Below are 15,943 nucleotides of genomic sequence, written 5' to 3'. Positions count from 1 at the left end.
CTATAAATTGTTCTGATTTTTCAAAAGGAACTGCACTAGCTTTTCCAGATATAGCAATCTCTTTTTAAACTTGTTGAATCACTTATCCTAAATGTCAGTGGCCAAACTGATTTTTTACTCCTACTATGGGTCATCCAAACAAGACCTGGTTATAAAGTCTACAACTGCTCCCCATTTATCTTTAAAGGTAACTAATCATCTATGCATGCAGACCTCATTTAATATTAGATGCAGCATCTGTCATGTGGTTAGATCTGACATCATGTATTAATTGTTATTTAATCCTTTCAACTAGACCATATTCAGGACTCTCTATAAATTGGTATAGTCTAGTTCCCACCAGTGTGGATTGCCTTCTATGAGTCATCTTTTCACAATTTGCATAGACCACATTGCTTATAGTTTACCGTTATGTCTTTACCCAGTTGTTGCTTGTGTCATGAGAGGGCAAAGGCCAATCTCCAGGATGGAAGGTCATGCATAGTATCTATGGGTTTAGCTGAAGGACAGCTGTAATTTCAGATAGAAGTGAGAGGATCATGCAACATGGAATTGGTATAGTCAGTGAATTTCCTGTGCACTTATTTGGTTCCTCTCTGTTTGGGTGTAGAAGTGCCTCAACTACTGCATGTGTAGAGTTACTGTGGCTAAATGGCAGTCCACATTTTATTTATATCTATCACTGCTCCTGCCTCTCAATATTGAACACTTCTAGGGTGAAGTCATATCAGGTGCACTCTACTAAGCCTACCCACTATTCATTTTGTACTCAGTTATATACACAAAGACATATTTTATCCATTTCCCCTTGTGGACCATCACCTCGAAGCCTATACAATAAGCGTTTGACTTTCCATTGGTGAATAGTCCTTGTAGAGAAAGATCCACGTAACCATTCCAGTACTTCTCTCTTTGGTTAATGGGTATGTTGTGCCACTTCCATTTTGGGGACAATGTTTAAAGTAACTGCAACATGGATCAGCATTTGTGGGACTCAGTCCTGCACCGGAACCTCTTGGCCCCAACTCTTTCAAAGATTTCTCCCTGGTAACACTCATCTGAAAACCTTTCTGTAGTTTTGCTCTGTGATAGATGCTTCTCTTTCAGATTTATTTCCGGTGGTCTGATAGGGCATCTTTTGTTTAACACATTCTCAAAGACCCAGTAAAGAGTTATATCTTTTCAAGTACAAATGCCTTAACATGGTCCTATCAATACAGCGAAACACCATCCTGGGGAATATTCCCCTTTTAATTTCCATTAATTGTAGAACAATGAAATTGGGTCCCAAGATGTAAGATAGTTCATATGTACTTTAATCCAATGTTAGGTTGAGGAGATTCTCTTCTTGGTTAGTATTTGCTCTTATCATCAAGAAGCCTAATATAAGAAATACAAGTAAAGGAAGAACCACACTGCTAAAGTCAGAGTTTTTTTTAATAAAAACAAAGATGAAACCAGTTTTTTCCGGAAGAAAATCAATTCTTACTTGTTCTATAAGATTTTAATAATGAAAATATGCAGAACTAGGAGAAAAATATTGCTCATGTTCAGAAAAATCAGATATATTTGAAGAAAAAGATCAGTGATCAGTTCTCACATGTTGGTAAGGGCAAACAGGGTCTTATTCACTTCTTAAACCATTGTTTATATCAGAGAGAATGCATCTTCATACAGCTCATCCATGTCTAACATGTCTTGATCTATATCAAGGATTAGCTCTTCATCTTCTTGTAGTGGAAGTATTGATTCCAAGTAGAGAGATCAGCAAGATCTGGTAGTGAAGTTTCCTCCAGAGATGCATCTGCTCCAATCTGTTCTATCATTTCATTTTTTACAAGGAACTTGTTGTTCTTGTGGAATAGATTGTAAGAGCTCTTCAGCTGTTCTTATTAACTGGGCTACACAGTCAACAAGTCCACCAACCAGTATAGAAATTGACCCAGACTCCATGTTCTTCTTAACAGATAAAATATTACTAAAAACTGTAGCACATGGACTCTCAATGACAATGGATTCTGTAGGGCTGGTAATAGTTCTTTGGTTAGTTTAGATGAGAAATGAAAATGTTGATATGATTCTGATTGTGGTCAAGTATAGAATGAAGTCAGTGGTACCACAGGACTTTTTGATGATGTGAATGAAATCTCCAACAAAATGTATTCATGGTACTCGTATATACTAGTGGTGAACTGCTGTTATAATGACCACCAGACAGATTGTCACAGGCAAGATAAAACAGAAAGCAGATCCTTAAGAAGTCAGGAATTCTGAGTTTTCCCAGACCAGTTTTGCATCTTCTCATTTCTTCAGAGAAGTGTATGACAACCACAGTCAGGGAGAATAAGGATTGCCAGGGAGCTGCAGGTGATGCAGACCAGTTATGACCTTGATATTCATCTTCAGTCTTGCCACAGCTGATAAATGCTATTTCTTCCTAGTCCTCACCTTCTTTCCAGGGTAGAGGAGGACTCACTTTCACCTTTCAATTCTTCTTGTTCTCAAAATGCATTTCACATTTTGAATTTTCCAATTAGGAATACTCTCAACCTGTACTTTCATCCCTATGTTAAGCTTGATGTGACTGACTGAAATAGGACATTGCTGAATAGAAAGAAACTTGACAGAAGTTAGAAAACCCAGGTTCTAGTCCCAGAGCCATACTGACTAGATGTGTGAATTCTATCCCTACTCTATCTCAGTGAATTTTAATATTTCCTTTTTTATTCTCCACTAGTTCCTTTATAAAAGAATCAGGGAAGGGGGAAAATGTCCATTTTCTTAAGGAAGGCTATTCAAGGACATTCATAAACATTCTGTTACAATATTTCTCAGTTGTGCCTATTTTAATGGCATTTAAAATTGCAATGTATTGTTAGACTATACTTTATTGCAACATCTTGAAAATATAAAATTTTAAAAACCAGGAGATAAAAATGGTAATGATTCTGTTACTCTTATGGTTACTGAGCACACAATAACAACTTTTCTTTAAAATTACAGACTTACTTAGAATAAAAGTAATTTATAACTGAAGCTTAAACAAAAATAACCATAGGCATTACAAAAGTACAGTGTACCACTTAGACTACTGTTATACAGTAAGCATTATTGAAAACCACTGGTTTGGGAACTTTAGAACATCAGCCATGGCCCCTTCTCCCCCTTGGGAAAAGTCTGTATTATTACTACTTTTAAATAAAACCTGCTTAATATGCTTGCCTTGGCGTGCTTCTCTAGTGTTCAAACTTTAACATTAGAAGGAGCAGAACTCTTCACCGGTAGACGGCGATATCAACTGCACCGTTTTCCTGTGCTGTGACCCTGAGAAAGGCAAATCCCTTGACTCTAGGGATGGAATCGGCCAGATCCTATGCCCACCAGTGCTGGCCTAAAGACGCTGCTCCCAGTGCCATCCTATGAAGATGTTTCCATTCCTGAAAAGCCCAAGCTTAAATTTGTTGAAAGAGTACCACTTGTACCAAAAGTAAGAAGAGAACCTAAAAACTTGAGTGACGTATGGGGAACTTCCACTGAAACTACTGAATTCACAGAAGGCAATTTTGCAATTTTGGCATTGGGAGGTGGTTATCTCCGTTGGGATCATTTTGAAATGATGCACCTGACAATCAACCGTTCTATGACCCCAAGAATATGTTTGCCATATGGCGAGTACTAGCCCCCTTCAAGCCCATTACCTGCAAAGGAATTGGGCAGCGCATGGAGGGAGGCAAAGGTGCCATCAATCACTACATGACACCCGTCAAGGCTGGTCACGTCATAGTTGAGATGGGGGGGCGGTGGGAATTCAGAGAGGTACAGCATTTCCTGCACCAGGTTGCCCACAAGTTGCCCTTCCCAGCAAAGGCTGTGAGTCGTGAGTCCCTAGAGAAGATGCGCAAAGATCAAGAGGAAAGAGAACGTAACAACCAAAACCCCTGGACCTTTGAGCGTATAGCCACTGCCAACATGCTGGGGATTCGGAAAGTACTGAGCCCATATGACTTGACCCAGAAGGGGCAAGACTGGGGCAAATTCTACATGCCTGAACGGGTGTAGTGAGAGCACAGGAATGCATAGACCTGGGCTGCTGAGAGGGGATCTTCATTTTTTCAGCCTGCCCATTAAGTCTCTGGGTGCCTCTTAGGTTATAACCGAGCAGCAGCATGAGGTGAATGACTTATGAAGAAGTGTGTTATTTGTTGGTTTTTTAAATTTTGAGTGTAACCTCAGGGTATAACTTCTTATTGGTCACCCTTAATCCCTTAAGAGATAAACAATGGTTGTTAAGAGCTCTTTGTTCTTGTAGATTGTGAAATAAATGTCTTCGGGAATGAAAAAAAAAAAAAAAGAAAACCACTGGTTTATTCCATTCTTTTATATTCTAGGATCACAAGGAGAAAGAAACTGCTAGCAAGCAGAGATAAAAAATTAAAAAGGAAAACTTAAAGAAAAAATAAAGCAAGGTACCATGTCTTTCAATCAGCAAATTTTTTAAAACAATAATCAGTGCTTTCCAGAGAGCAGTAGGAAGAACATCCTTGAGGAGTAGTGGAAGACAGAACTAGTGTAACATCTCCAGAAAATAGTTTTTCAGCTGGGCATGGTGGTGCACACCTACAATTCCAACTTTTCAAGAGGCTGAGGCAGGAGAATCACAAGTTCAAGTCCAGCCTCAGCAACTTAGTGAGATCATGTCTCAAGAAATAAAAAGGACTGAAGATGAAGCTTAGTGGTAAAATGTTCCTGGGTTCAATTCCCAGTACCAATAAAATAAAAATATAAATAAAATAGGTTTACAGCGGATTAAGTATATTCAGGTCTATAAACTCAAGAATTCTTTTAGAAGTTTATCATAAGGAATGAACATGAAGTGTCAACAAAGTAAGATCATAACTTCCATTATAACAAAATCCTCCACACACCATCCTCTAGAGAATGAGGGTAATTATCTGTCATTTTGAAGAAAATTAAAGTGATATGTAAAATGAATGTGCCTAATTACATATACCCAGAACCATAATCAGATCTGATAAGCAAATATTTCCAGATTTTTAGGTTGTGGTTTAATTCTGTCTCCCAAACCCAAAGGGAAAGAGAGACATCCATCTGAAATGGACTGTGCACAGGCTCTACAGTGCTGTTCAGTAAACTTTTTTGATGACAGAAATGTTTTAAATCTACATAACCCAATATGGTAGCTATCCACCAGAGCTAGCCATTGAGCTATTAAAATGTGGCTAGTGTCACTAAGGTATTACTTTTAAATTTTTTAATTATCTGAACTTGGTAACACATGACTAGTGGCTTCCTTATGGACCAACACAGTTCTAGAGCAGTGGTTCTTAACCTTGACCCTACATTGAACTTATTTGAGATCACAGATGTTTAAGACCCATTTCCAATCAACTAAATCAGAATCTACTAATAATAGATTCTAATGTGCAACCAAGGTTGAGAACCACTTTCTAAAAATCATATCTGGATGTGAATCTTGGCTTTGGGTTTACTAAGTAAGTTACTACGGTGAGTTAATTAAATTTTCTAGGCCTCAGTTTCTTCACCTGTAAATAAAGAAAATATAAAACCTACTTCATAAGGTTCTTATGTGAAAATAAAATGAAATAATGTGCATAAAGCTCTGAAAAAGTAGTTATATCTGGCTATAAATGTTAGCTGCTAATATTATTTCAGAATAATTTTGCTGCTATTTATAAGTTTGAGGAAGTCACAGTTTGAAAAAACAAAGTGTTCTTAATAGCATATGCAGACCTTTCTGAGATTGAACCCAGGAGTGCTCTACCATTAAGCTACGTCTTCAGGCCTTTTTATTTTGAGACAGAATCTCACTGAGTTCCTAAGGCTGGCCTTGAACTTGTGATCATCCTGCCTCAACCTCCCAAGTAACTGGGGTTATAGGCATGCACTGCCACACCTGGCTCCAGAGATTTAAATAAATATTCATCAAAAATGAAGATAATATCTCAACACTGGCTAACCTTTAAGAAACCATTTATACAATGAAAACGATTACAAAGTTTTCCAAGGAAAATTATCTCCTTGGAACAGTTATTACAGGGGCCTATAAAACCCTAAAACACTGGTCTAATTCTGTGAAATTAATTGCTCATAAGGAGCAATTCTTACAATTTTATAAGTGGAAAGAAGGTACACATGTCCCCACTCACTACATCTCACCAGGTACATGAGAAAGAACGATAGCCACTGACTTATATGGTGGGCACAGCTTCAGAGCTATCAGACATGATGGAGTATTTTCTACCTTCTTAATGCCTAAAGTCTCTGACTGCTTTAACCTTCTTATTGTAAGAGATTTATCAGAAAAGCCTAGATGAAGCCAGGTGCAGTGGCACATGCCTGTAATCCCAGCAGCTCAGGAGGCTAAGGCAGGAGGATCATGAGTTCAAAGCCAGCCTCAACAACTTAGCCAGGCACTTACCAATTCAGTGAGACCCTGTCTCTAAATAAAATATTTTTAAAAAAGGGCTGGGGATGTTGCTCAGTGGTTAAGTACCTCTGGGTTCAATCCTCAGTATCAAAAAAAAAAAAAAAAAAAGAAAAGAAAAGCCTAGATGAGCTCGCTAAATAATATATAAGAGACCTCAAAGCCCACCACCAACTTTCATGAATATAACCGTCATCCATATTTCAACCTGTCATTCCTCAGAAGGTATGAGAGGAATGAGATTCAATTCATTTCTTAGGGCAAACAAATTCAGGACAAAGATGCTTTCAAAAACATAAAAAGTAATGTTGAAAGAACAAAGTCTCTCCAAATAACCAAGATATGACCAATGAGTACCAAATATCATTATGTCATCATCAGTGTGAATAGCTGAAATAAACTGAATTTGCCCAGAGTCTTGTATTCCTTCAAGAGTCATGTTTTCTAAGTTCTATTCTATGTGGAGCCATATTTTGATTCAATTATACGTTCCCATCTCTAACCCTACTTTGCTCGAGTAGATTTTGTTTGTTTTAACCGCAAAGGTTAAAAAACTTTTTAAAACCAATTTGGGAAATATATGAACTGGCAACCTATCAGTTGAAAAACAAATGACTGGTTCTCTGACTTTTGCATCTTTACATTTGGAAGCATCTCATTTGCAATAGACATTTTTTTTTTCCTGTTTCAAAGCTTATTGTGATGAGCAAGTCTCATTTTCTACTCTCCCAGACATTGCTGAGAAAGGGGAAAAGGATTTACTATCTCCTGCCAGAAATGCTAACATTTTGTTAAATAAGATGTCACAGGTAGCCCATTTATAGGTCACAGCTGCAATGGTTCAGGAGAAATTCCTATGGGAATAAAGTGAAAAGGAATAAAAATTTACATAAAATTAAAGACTAAAATGAGAGTTAGAGGTAACAGATTTAAAATGAAGTACAAGGGAAACGGTTACCCTGAGCCTCCCTGTGAGCTCTGGATCCCAATTCATAGCATCTCCTAAGTAAATTCATCCTACCACTGATGGTCCTCCTTCCCTCTCCATTAAAATATCATGTAAGGATTTGAACATACTAGAGTCTCCACCATTAAAAAATAATATTCTCTGAACCCCACTTTCACCTTCAGCTGCTGCCTCTCTGGTGTCTATACAGTGCTACATTTTCAACTCGCATGCATCACTCAACCAAGCACCGTTAGATTTCACCTACATCACTCCACACAGACATCCCACAGTAACCTCCATAACCTCTGTGCTGCTAGGCCCAATGGGTTCCACCGCTCACTACCTCCTGTCAGTCCCTTCTGCCCTCTGCTCCCACACCATCTCATTTATTTTGGTGTTCTTCCTCTCTCTCAAGACATTTATTTTCCTTATCCTTGGGATGCTCCCCCTAACCTTTAATACATTTATGCTCCCAGATCTTATTCCTAAACATCTTCCTTTCTGATCCTGATCCTGAACCACTCCCACGGCTTCAAATGCTAGATATATTCTGAAAAATTCCACATTCATTCATCACCAGTCGTGACTCCTCTTCTAAATTCCAGAGCTTCTAATTAACCTGCCCAAAAGAAAACTCATGATTTTCCTTTATAAGCCCCACCCAAACATCTACACCCCAGAAATCGACACCACTGTTCACCCATTTGCTGAGGCCGGAAACCTGAAAAACATTCCTCTTCATCTATTTATAGCAAGTCCTCTCAGTTTCCTCGCCAAAATGCACCTCAAACTCATCCAGCTCCCTCCACCGCGACTGCCCATGATCATTCAGACTCCATCATCTCAAAACGCATCACTACAGTCTCATCCTAACTGTTGACCTCCCCCTTCTCTTGCCTCCTACAGTCCATTCTTCACCCAGCAGCCACAGTGATCTCATGACATATCTAATCATGCCACTGACTGATTGAAACACTGCTGGGAAGGAGCATCGATGGGCCCTAAAATCGCCAGATGAAGTTTGTCAGGGATAGGATAGTCACATGGTGCCAAAGATCACCCACAAATGCAATTAGAGGTTAAAATGTGTCTTTTAACATACAAGAGAGACAGTGGTCACCACTTAACCAAATGACCCAAGTTAGCACCACTGACAACAGGACATCCTGGCATTCTGTCTCCTGATCTGATGCAAGGGAGGTTCACGACACCACCTACAAAGCATTCTCACCAAAAGCACTTAAGCTCTATCTAACCACACCTTTGGGCTCAAACTTCCACTTCACAGTAAATGCAGAGAGAGCGGGGGTGCGGGGAAAGGCTTGTACACAGAAACCATTAGACAAATCCAGATTGTGGGACATTTACCTTAAGGTAAAATGACTCCTCAAAAATATCTAAGTTATAAAAAAAGGGACAGGGCAGGGGACAAAGGGGAGTATTGTACATTAAAGAGACTACAAAGACTGGTTCTGATCTAATACATGAATCTTGTTGAGATCCTGACTTTAAAAGTTACAAACATGTGTATGTATGTGTGTGTGTGTGTGTGTGTGTGTGTGTCCCCTTATAACAAATACTCATATACACGTATACATATTTGACATTTTTGAAACAATTATGGAAATTCTGACTATGAAATAATTTTTTTTATTTCTTTCAGTGACAATGAAACAGAGGTTATATAGAAGAGCTTCCTTAACCTAAGGAGATACAAGCTAAATTATTTAGTAGTAAAGTGTTACGATGTCTGCAATTTACTTTTAAATGGTTTAGTCAAAAAGAAAATGGTACCTATTTATGGGAAGAAAAAGAGAACACTACAAATGATAGGATTAGTTAAAGAAAGGTACTCAGATGTGCTTAAGCATTCTGAGAGTAAATTGTTATAAGAAAAAAGAAAACACCTTTGGGATTAAAATCTAAAGTCCTTCTGTGACCTACAAGGCCCCACACCACCTGGCCCTGCCCACCTCCCTTGCTCACTCTACGTCAGTTGCACTGGTCCCAGTTCACACAGAAACTTCACCTGAACTATCGTGTCCTTCCTTGAACTCCCCAGGACTGATTTATGAAGGGACTCATGTTCCTGAGGGAGACCTGGGGTGGACAGGGAGAAAATGGGTGGAATATGAAGGAACATGGTGAGAAAGGGCAATTTCAGAACAAAGACTGAATGGCATGGGATGACTTGGAGGGAGAGAGAAACGGATTAAACTAGAACATAAAGATACCAGTGTCTTCTATTAAACCCCAAAGATATGCTCTCATAGCTTCCTATAATTTTCATTCATAATGTTTATTATGATTCTATTTAAATACTATGTGTGCACTTAGGTCACGTCCAAAATCCACACCAAAAAGTTACCTCTATACTAATAGAGACTGAGTTTTGTTCCTCACTATATCCTCAAAACCAAGCACACAGTAAGTGTTCAGTTAATGCTGGCTTAATATTTGAATAGTACACTATTTGAATTTAAAGGACCATGTTTTTTTTCATTTTCATTGATATAATTATACATTTATGAAAGGAGTACGATTTTAACCCAAGTGCTAGTCAAATGAAATAGTGTCTGCTAAAATTGTACTATTAAAAATGACTATTAAGGTTTCCGTTTTAGAGTTGATTATTTAGATGATTTTTGAGGTTAATGAACATTTTTTCACCAGAGGCACTGAATGCAATCCTACTCCTCTCTTCTCATTTTTACATATTCTTTTCTCCCTCTCCATTTTCTCTGCCTACAATAAACAGGTATGAAGAAACAGAATGTTCTATCCTGATAACTTTATGTCGAGCTCTGAATGTTAGAATAGTAGTGACAGTATGGCTTTTAAAGTCAAAAAATGGGTTTAGAACCCAAACATATCAGCAAACAAGATACAACAGGCATCCCTATCTCTGCACACCATTTGTTAAAAGATGAAGCAAGTGAGAAAATGTGGATTAAATATAAACCCATCCCCTCTGTCAAAACAACACAAATGATGCCTATTAGAACATTGATCCTGTTAACTGTGGCTTTTTTCATACAGACAGCACATGTATAAAATTATACTGGAGGGGTTAGGGGTGCCATTCACTGGTAGTGCATGTGCTTAGCCTGCATAAGGACCTGAGTTCAAACTCTAGCACTAAAAGCAAAAAATAAATAAAATTACAGTGGAGAAGGCAATTTGGTACATATATAATAAGGATATAATAAAGTGGTTCTTTTATATTTCATTTTCAGGATCCATATTGCTAAATGATAATTAAATTTTAGATAGAACTTGAGTATACTGGAATAAGTTGATAAATACATCTGTGGTTCTACCTGTATGGTTGGTAAAAACACATAGAGTCAGGTATTTGCACAATTTTTCTTGGTCTTGACGATAATCATATCCAAAGTTGACAAGCCTGAGAAGATAAAGGAAAAGTTGAATGCATTAAAAAGTACATTCCCGCATAAGTGATGTGAGTGACCACTGTAATGTGCCCATAGAATTAGAGACATGTCCCTGAGATATTTAAGTAAATTACTTTTTTTGATTAAAAAATGCTGGACAAGGACTGGGTTGTAGCTCAGTGATAGAGTGCTTGCCTAGCACATTTGAGGCACTGGGTTTGATCCTCAGCACCACATAAAAATAATTAAAATAAAGGAATTATGTCCATCTACAACTAAAAAGCAATTTTTTAAAATGCTGGACAACTGGGGCTGGGGAGATAGCTCAGTCGGTAGAGTGCTTGCCTTGTAAGCACAAGGCCCTGGGTTCGAGCCCCAGCACCCAAAAACATAAAATAAAATAAAATGCTAAACAACAGCATTTTATTTAAAAAATATAGGGTACATAAATAGTGTGGGCTGAGCAAGAGAAATAGTCCTTAAAACTTCAATTTTTAATTTTTTTAAATTTAGAGATATTCTCTGAAGCATATGTTTCTGAATAAGCACAACTAAATATTTATATGATTAGATAAAGCTAGTGAAATATATCACAGGCCAGGATTATCATTACTCTAATTTTGGAAGACTTTTTATTTTTACGGTGCTCTGATGGCCTTATGTTTGTTTTTTCCAAAGCAGCTCAGGTTTTTACTACATGTAAAGTACTCCAGAATAAAAACGAAAGCTTGCCTTTTTTATAAAAAGGAAAACAGAAAAGTAAAGCAATAGACTCGGCCAAGCTACAGTGAGTAGATGGACCTTTTAGATGCTCTCTAAGGTAACATGGGTTTTGATGTTTGATTCTAAATGCAGCTCTCTAGTCCACAAAGTTTTTTATTTAATCATGAGGAAAAGGGTACTTCCATACATCAACATAAATTGGGATGTGCTACAGCAATAAATGGCTAAGAAAATCCACAAATTGACTTTACATGTAAAATCCCATGCTTATGCTTGACAGTGTCATTTATAGTCCCTACAGAGAACAGGAATATAAAATAAGATACACAGAATATCAAACTTTCCCTTTATCTGCGTATCATGAATTAGGAATATCAAAAAAATCTACAAAAATAACAATTTATGAATAACTTACTTAAATCCTGAGTTGCTTAATGATATGTCCAAAGGTGTTTCAAACTGTGTGAGAGAGAGAGCGAGAGAATGACACTAAGTAAGGACAGCCAAATGCATGGCATAGGAAGTCACTGGGAATATTCTGTAATTTACATGAAACCACAAGCTTGATGTATACTGATTTCCTAAAGAACTAAGGCTTGGCAAACTTTGCCTTACATCCAAATATCATAAATGAGTTGTGCAATAGGCCAGTTGAAAGTGACAGGCTTTTACAAGACTTGAATGACCGTGTAAGGCAAGCAGGCCTGGGGTCTTTATGAGGAGAATGGCTAAGTCTAAAATAAAAAAAATTTGAAAAATAAAAGGCAGAAGGGGTAAATGAAATTCCTGGGATGGCATGAAGCCAATTAGTACTAGACAGTCAAGGAGGAGGAGGAAGTACCATCCATCACAGATAAAGACATTGAGGACACCTTATAAGGCTAACACTTTCAGTACCTTTCCTGGGGGCAATGCTGGATATTTGCTAATTAAATCATCTTATTGTACTTTCTTATTGGTTTTCTTCCTCATCTCCAAATCCAAACAAGTTCTTTTAGAGGTCAAATCACTTGCAACCACTTAGAGTCATCTATGGTAGATCACACCCGTTAACTTCTCCTGAGTCCCTTTCTTATGCTTGTTCCTATAATGTGAGGTACTTAGTGAGAACTCCCCGCCTGTGGTCTTCTCAACCATATTAAACATGTATTTGTTATAGAGTTGAAGGCTTGAGATGGCAAGACTATTTTACTTCCTCATGCAGGTGACTAACCCTACATCAAAAATGCTAGAATGTTGTGGACAGTAGCAACTCTTAAAAGCAGGCAAGGTGTTACAAAATTTCCTACAGCTGATCATTCTGGACTTACCATTAAAGCAAAGCTCTGGTCAGCATAAAACTGGAGGCACTTTAAGATACTCCTTGACTTCTAAAAGAGAAAACATTATGACATCCCCCCCACAAAGAAAAAAAAAAAAAACAATAGGAAAAGAGGGAAAGAAGGAGAGAGAAAAGAAAGCAATCCAGTAGTAGTAACCAAAACCTTTTCATTATTTTTAAAAACTTCTACTGACGGCTCCCACCAATGAAAATGTAGTGATTAATAAACTGCAGTGATAATAATGTCAAAATAAAATTGTTTCTGTAAAAATGAGTGCCCATATGCCAGTTTTTACCTTCAGGTCAATGTAGTATAATCTCTGCTCTGACATATCCCACTGAACCCAAACAAAATCCTCAGCTATTCTGTCTCTTGGGAGATGGCCAGAATTTTTAATTACCTAAAGAAGCAAAAAGATGTTATAAATATTATTTACAAGGACATACCTGGAATTATTATTTTGCATATTCCATCTCTGTGATATATGTAAATATTTCTACTTTATTGTTAGCACCTCCTGCATCCCAAAACACACAGGCTTTCCAGAAAAGTTAAGGCATAGTTCCCTCACAAATACTCTAAAATATACTATTTTATTCTTGTTCCTAGTTTAATAGACAGGCCAGGGTTTGGGGAGGCAAGACTACACCTACCAAAACATTGATAGCTGTGTTAACAGAAGATTCACAATATCCTGCTGCAGACATAAGCCCCTTGGTCAGACCTCTGCAGACTAGAAGGTTTCAACATCAAAGAAAAGGTTGTGATGCCAAAGAAACATTCAGGTCTGAACACAGGGAGTTCTACAATGACCCCAGTCTGGCCATAAACCATCCACTGACTTTGGGCATGCTGCTACGTCTTCCACAACCAGTATGATGGCATTGCCCATTTCTCAACAATACTCAACTACTCATCCTAAAGACCTGACTTTGGCACTGCCTCCAGCACAAAGCCTTCCCTCACCTCCCCAAGATGAAGGCAAAGCTCCTCACCTCAGTATTGCTCTGGTGCTTTGGCATGCATCTATTACAGTTACACCTTAACTAATTCTATAAGCTTCCCCCAGCGAGCCTGCATTCTTGTACAGCACTTTCATTTTTCCATGTCTTGAGTGTTTCTAGCATGTAACAGTATTCAAGGAATGCTTGTTCAAAAGATGGAAAATAAGGTGTGCAAAGGCAAACTGTTTGGTGTAAAATATTTGTTTACTAAGTAACAAAGTCAGAACTATGGAAATTTAAAATCTGAAGATTCCAGAAATCATCTAATTCAACCCTCTGATTTACACAGGTGAGAAACCTGAGACCCAGAGAGGTAAAATTAAGCAGTACAGTTAGTTCAGCAAGACCCAGACTCACAACATCTGGCACCCTGTCAGTACCCTTTTGACACCTCAGCTGACTTCAAAATAACTCAAAAGGAGTCAAGAATTCACTTTCCAGGGCCTGGGGGTGTCATTTCAGTGGTAGGGTGCATGTTTAGTGAGCAGGAGACTCTAGGTTTAATTCACTTTCTTCAAAATGCTTACCAAGCAAAAATACTCTACACTGAGAGATGAATAAAGAATGAAGACAGGTTAAGATAGAAGAAATGAAGAAAAGGGGGGAACATCAGAATGGTCTATATTCATGCCTAACCTCTAATCCTAAAAGGAATCTCTTTGCTCATGTTAATTTGGAACCTGAGGGAAATACAAGGCATAAATATTAGTAGATCTCCATTTCTTGCTTGCCAGGTCCATTACATTTAGTCCACAGGAAAGTGACACCTGACAAAGGTTCTTCTCTAAACTTGTGTACCCATCCTGTTTCCATTTTTCGGAAATGTGTTAGGTTGGGGCAGATTTTGGAACCCTTTCAGCTGAAGGGATATACTGACAAAAACATGGGCATGAGATTGGCATACCTGGGTTCAAATCTCCACCCTGTCCCTCTGCAGTTACCTCACCTCCGTGAGTCTTAGTTGCCATCTTCTTTGTGAAAATGGAGTTAGTTATGATACCATAACCTCAATCAGGCAGGAGGCTGTGGTTAATATGTGAAATTGCATTCTGCTGCAAGCAGCAATCATGGAAACCTTTAAGAATGACAGGGTTGCCCTGGAAGTGCACATGTGGGTGAAGAAATGCTAAGGCTGTGCCATCTTGGCCAGTAAAAGCCTTTCTGGGCAACTGATAAGTGCCCTTCCCATCACCCTTCCTGCACCCAGTCCTCACATTCATTTCCTATTCCTGACCCCATCTTTTTTAACTCTCTCCAGAGGCTGTCCACAAATTTGTGATCCTCCTTCCTCAACCTCCCAAGTCACTGGGATTATAGGCACGTTCCACCACACCAGGTTTCTGATGATTTTTAAAGCAAAAACAAAAATGAAAACTGGCAATCAAGTGATTATCCATCCATGGTAGAATGACTGAAAAATTATGCTTTTTTTTATTTTGTGTTCATGCTTCTAAATAGAATGAATTGGAGCTCTTCTAGCTAACTTAAAGGTAACGCCACAAAGTTGAATGAGGTAAGGAGTGAATCACAATCAACCCTGGGTTTGCTGGGGTGGGGCTAGGAGATTTTGTAAGTATGAAAGGATACACAGCAGGTTGTGAACCTAAGTTAGAGGTGAAGAAGAAAGGGAGATGTGGAAAGGAAACAAAAAAGGAAAACTGCAAGCATAAATGTTATGATTTCATTTGTTATGTGTGTAATATGCATAAAATTATAAAAACAATTATTTTTCTATTTAGTAACCTATTTACTCCTGATATATTAAGTAAAAAAATAAACACAAAAGCAGCAGGTAAAGGTACATATTATGATTTTAGTTTGGTAAGAACAATTGATTCCCCGTAAATGTGTGTCTAACCTTGTACAAGTTTGCATGAGCAAAGCAAAAGCTGTGCAAAGACCCCACAGAAAATATTAGTTACTCCAAGAGACAGATTGACATGGGTGATGTGGAGATAAAGGGGATAATTAATTTCCTCATATATCTTTGTTCTACATGTTATAATAGCAAGTTTAAATTTTTAAAAACTTCAAATAAAGAAAATGCCACATGTTGACAGCATTAATTTTTAACAGTCTACATA

At 38.0% G+C, this 15,943-nt stretch overlaps 1 protein-coding gene and 2 pseudogenes across 2 annotated transcripts in view; 1 reads left to right on the top strand and 2 right to left on the bottom strand.

Moving 5' to 3' along the window:
• The window catches only part of Gsap (gamma-secretase activating protein), a 97,438-nt gene that overhangs the window by 44,026 nt on the left and 37,469 nt on the right, over positions 1-15,943 (bottom strand). For both annotated transcript variants that reach the window (XM_047560808.1, XM_047560807.1), the window contains exons 9-12: positions 13,151-13,255; positions 12,844-12,903; positions 11,949-11,992; positions 10,736-10,821 (exon numbers count right to left, since the gene is read on the bottom strand). In XM_047560808.1, coding sequence (XP_047416764.1) covers positions 10,736-10,821; positions 11,949-11,992; positions 12,844-12,903; positions 13,151-13,255 — 295 coding nt within the window. The remainder of the gene's footprint in view (positions 1-10,735; positions 10,822-11,948; positions 11,993-12,843; positions 12,904-13,150; positions 13,256-15,943) is intronic.
• LOC124990469 (putative uncharacterized protein TRPC5OS) lies at positions 1,648-2,625 on the bottom strand (annotated as a pseudogene).
• On the top strand, positions 3,372-4,096 carry LOC124990623 (39S ribosomal protein L16, mitochondrial-like; annotated as a pseudogene).

This window comes from Sciurus carolinensis, chromosome 8 (assembly GCF_902686445.1).
Source record: "Sciurus carolinensis chromosome 8, mSciCar1.2, whole genome shotgun sequence".
NCBI classification, from domain to species: domain Eukaryota; kingdom Metazoa; phylum Chordata; class Mammalia; order Rodentia; family Sciuridae; genus Sciurus; species Sciurus carolinensis.
This window is presented reverse-complemented; position numbering and strand designations above follow the sequence as displayed.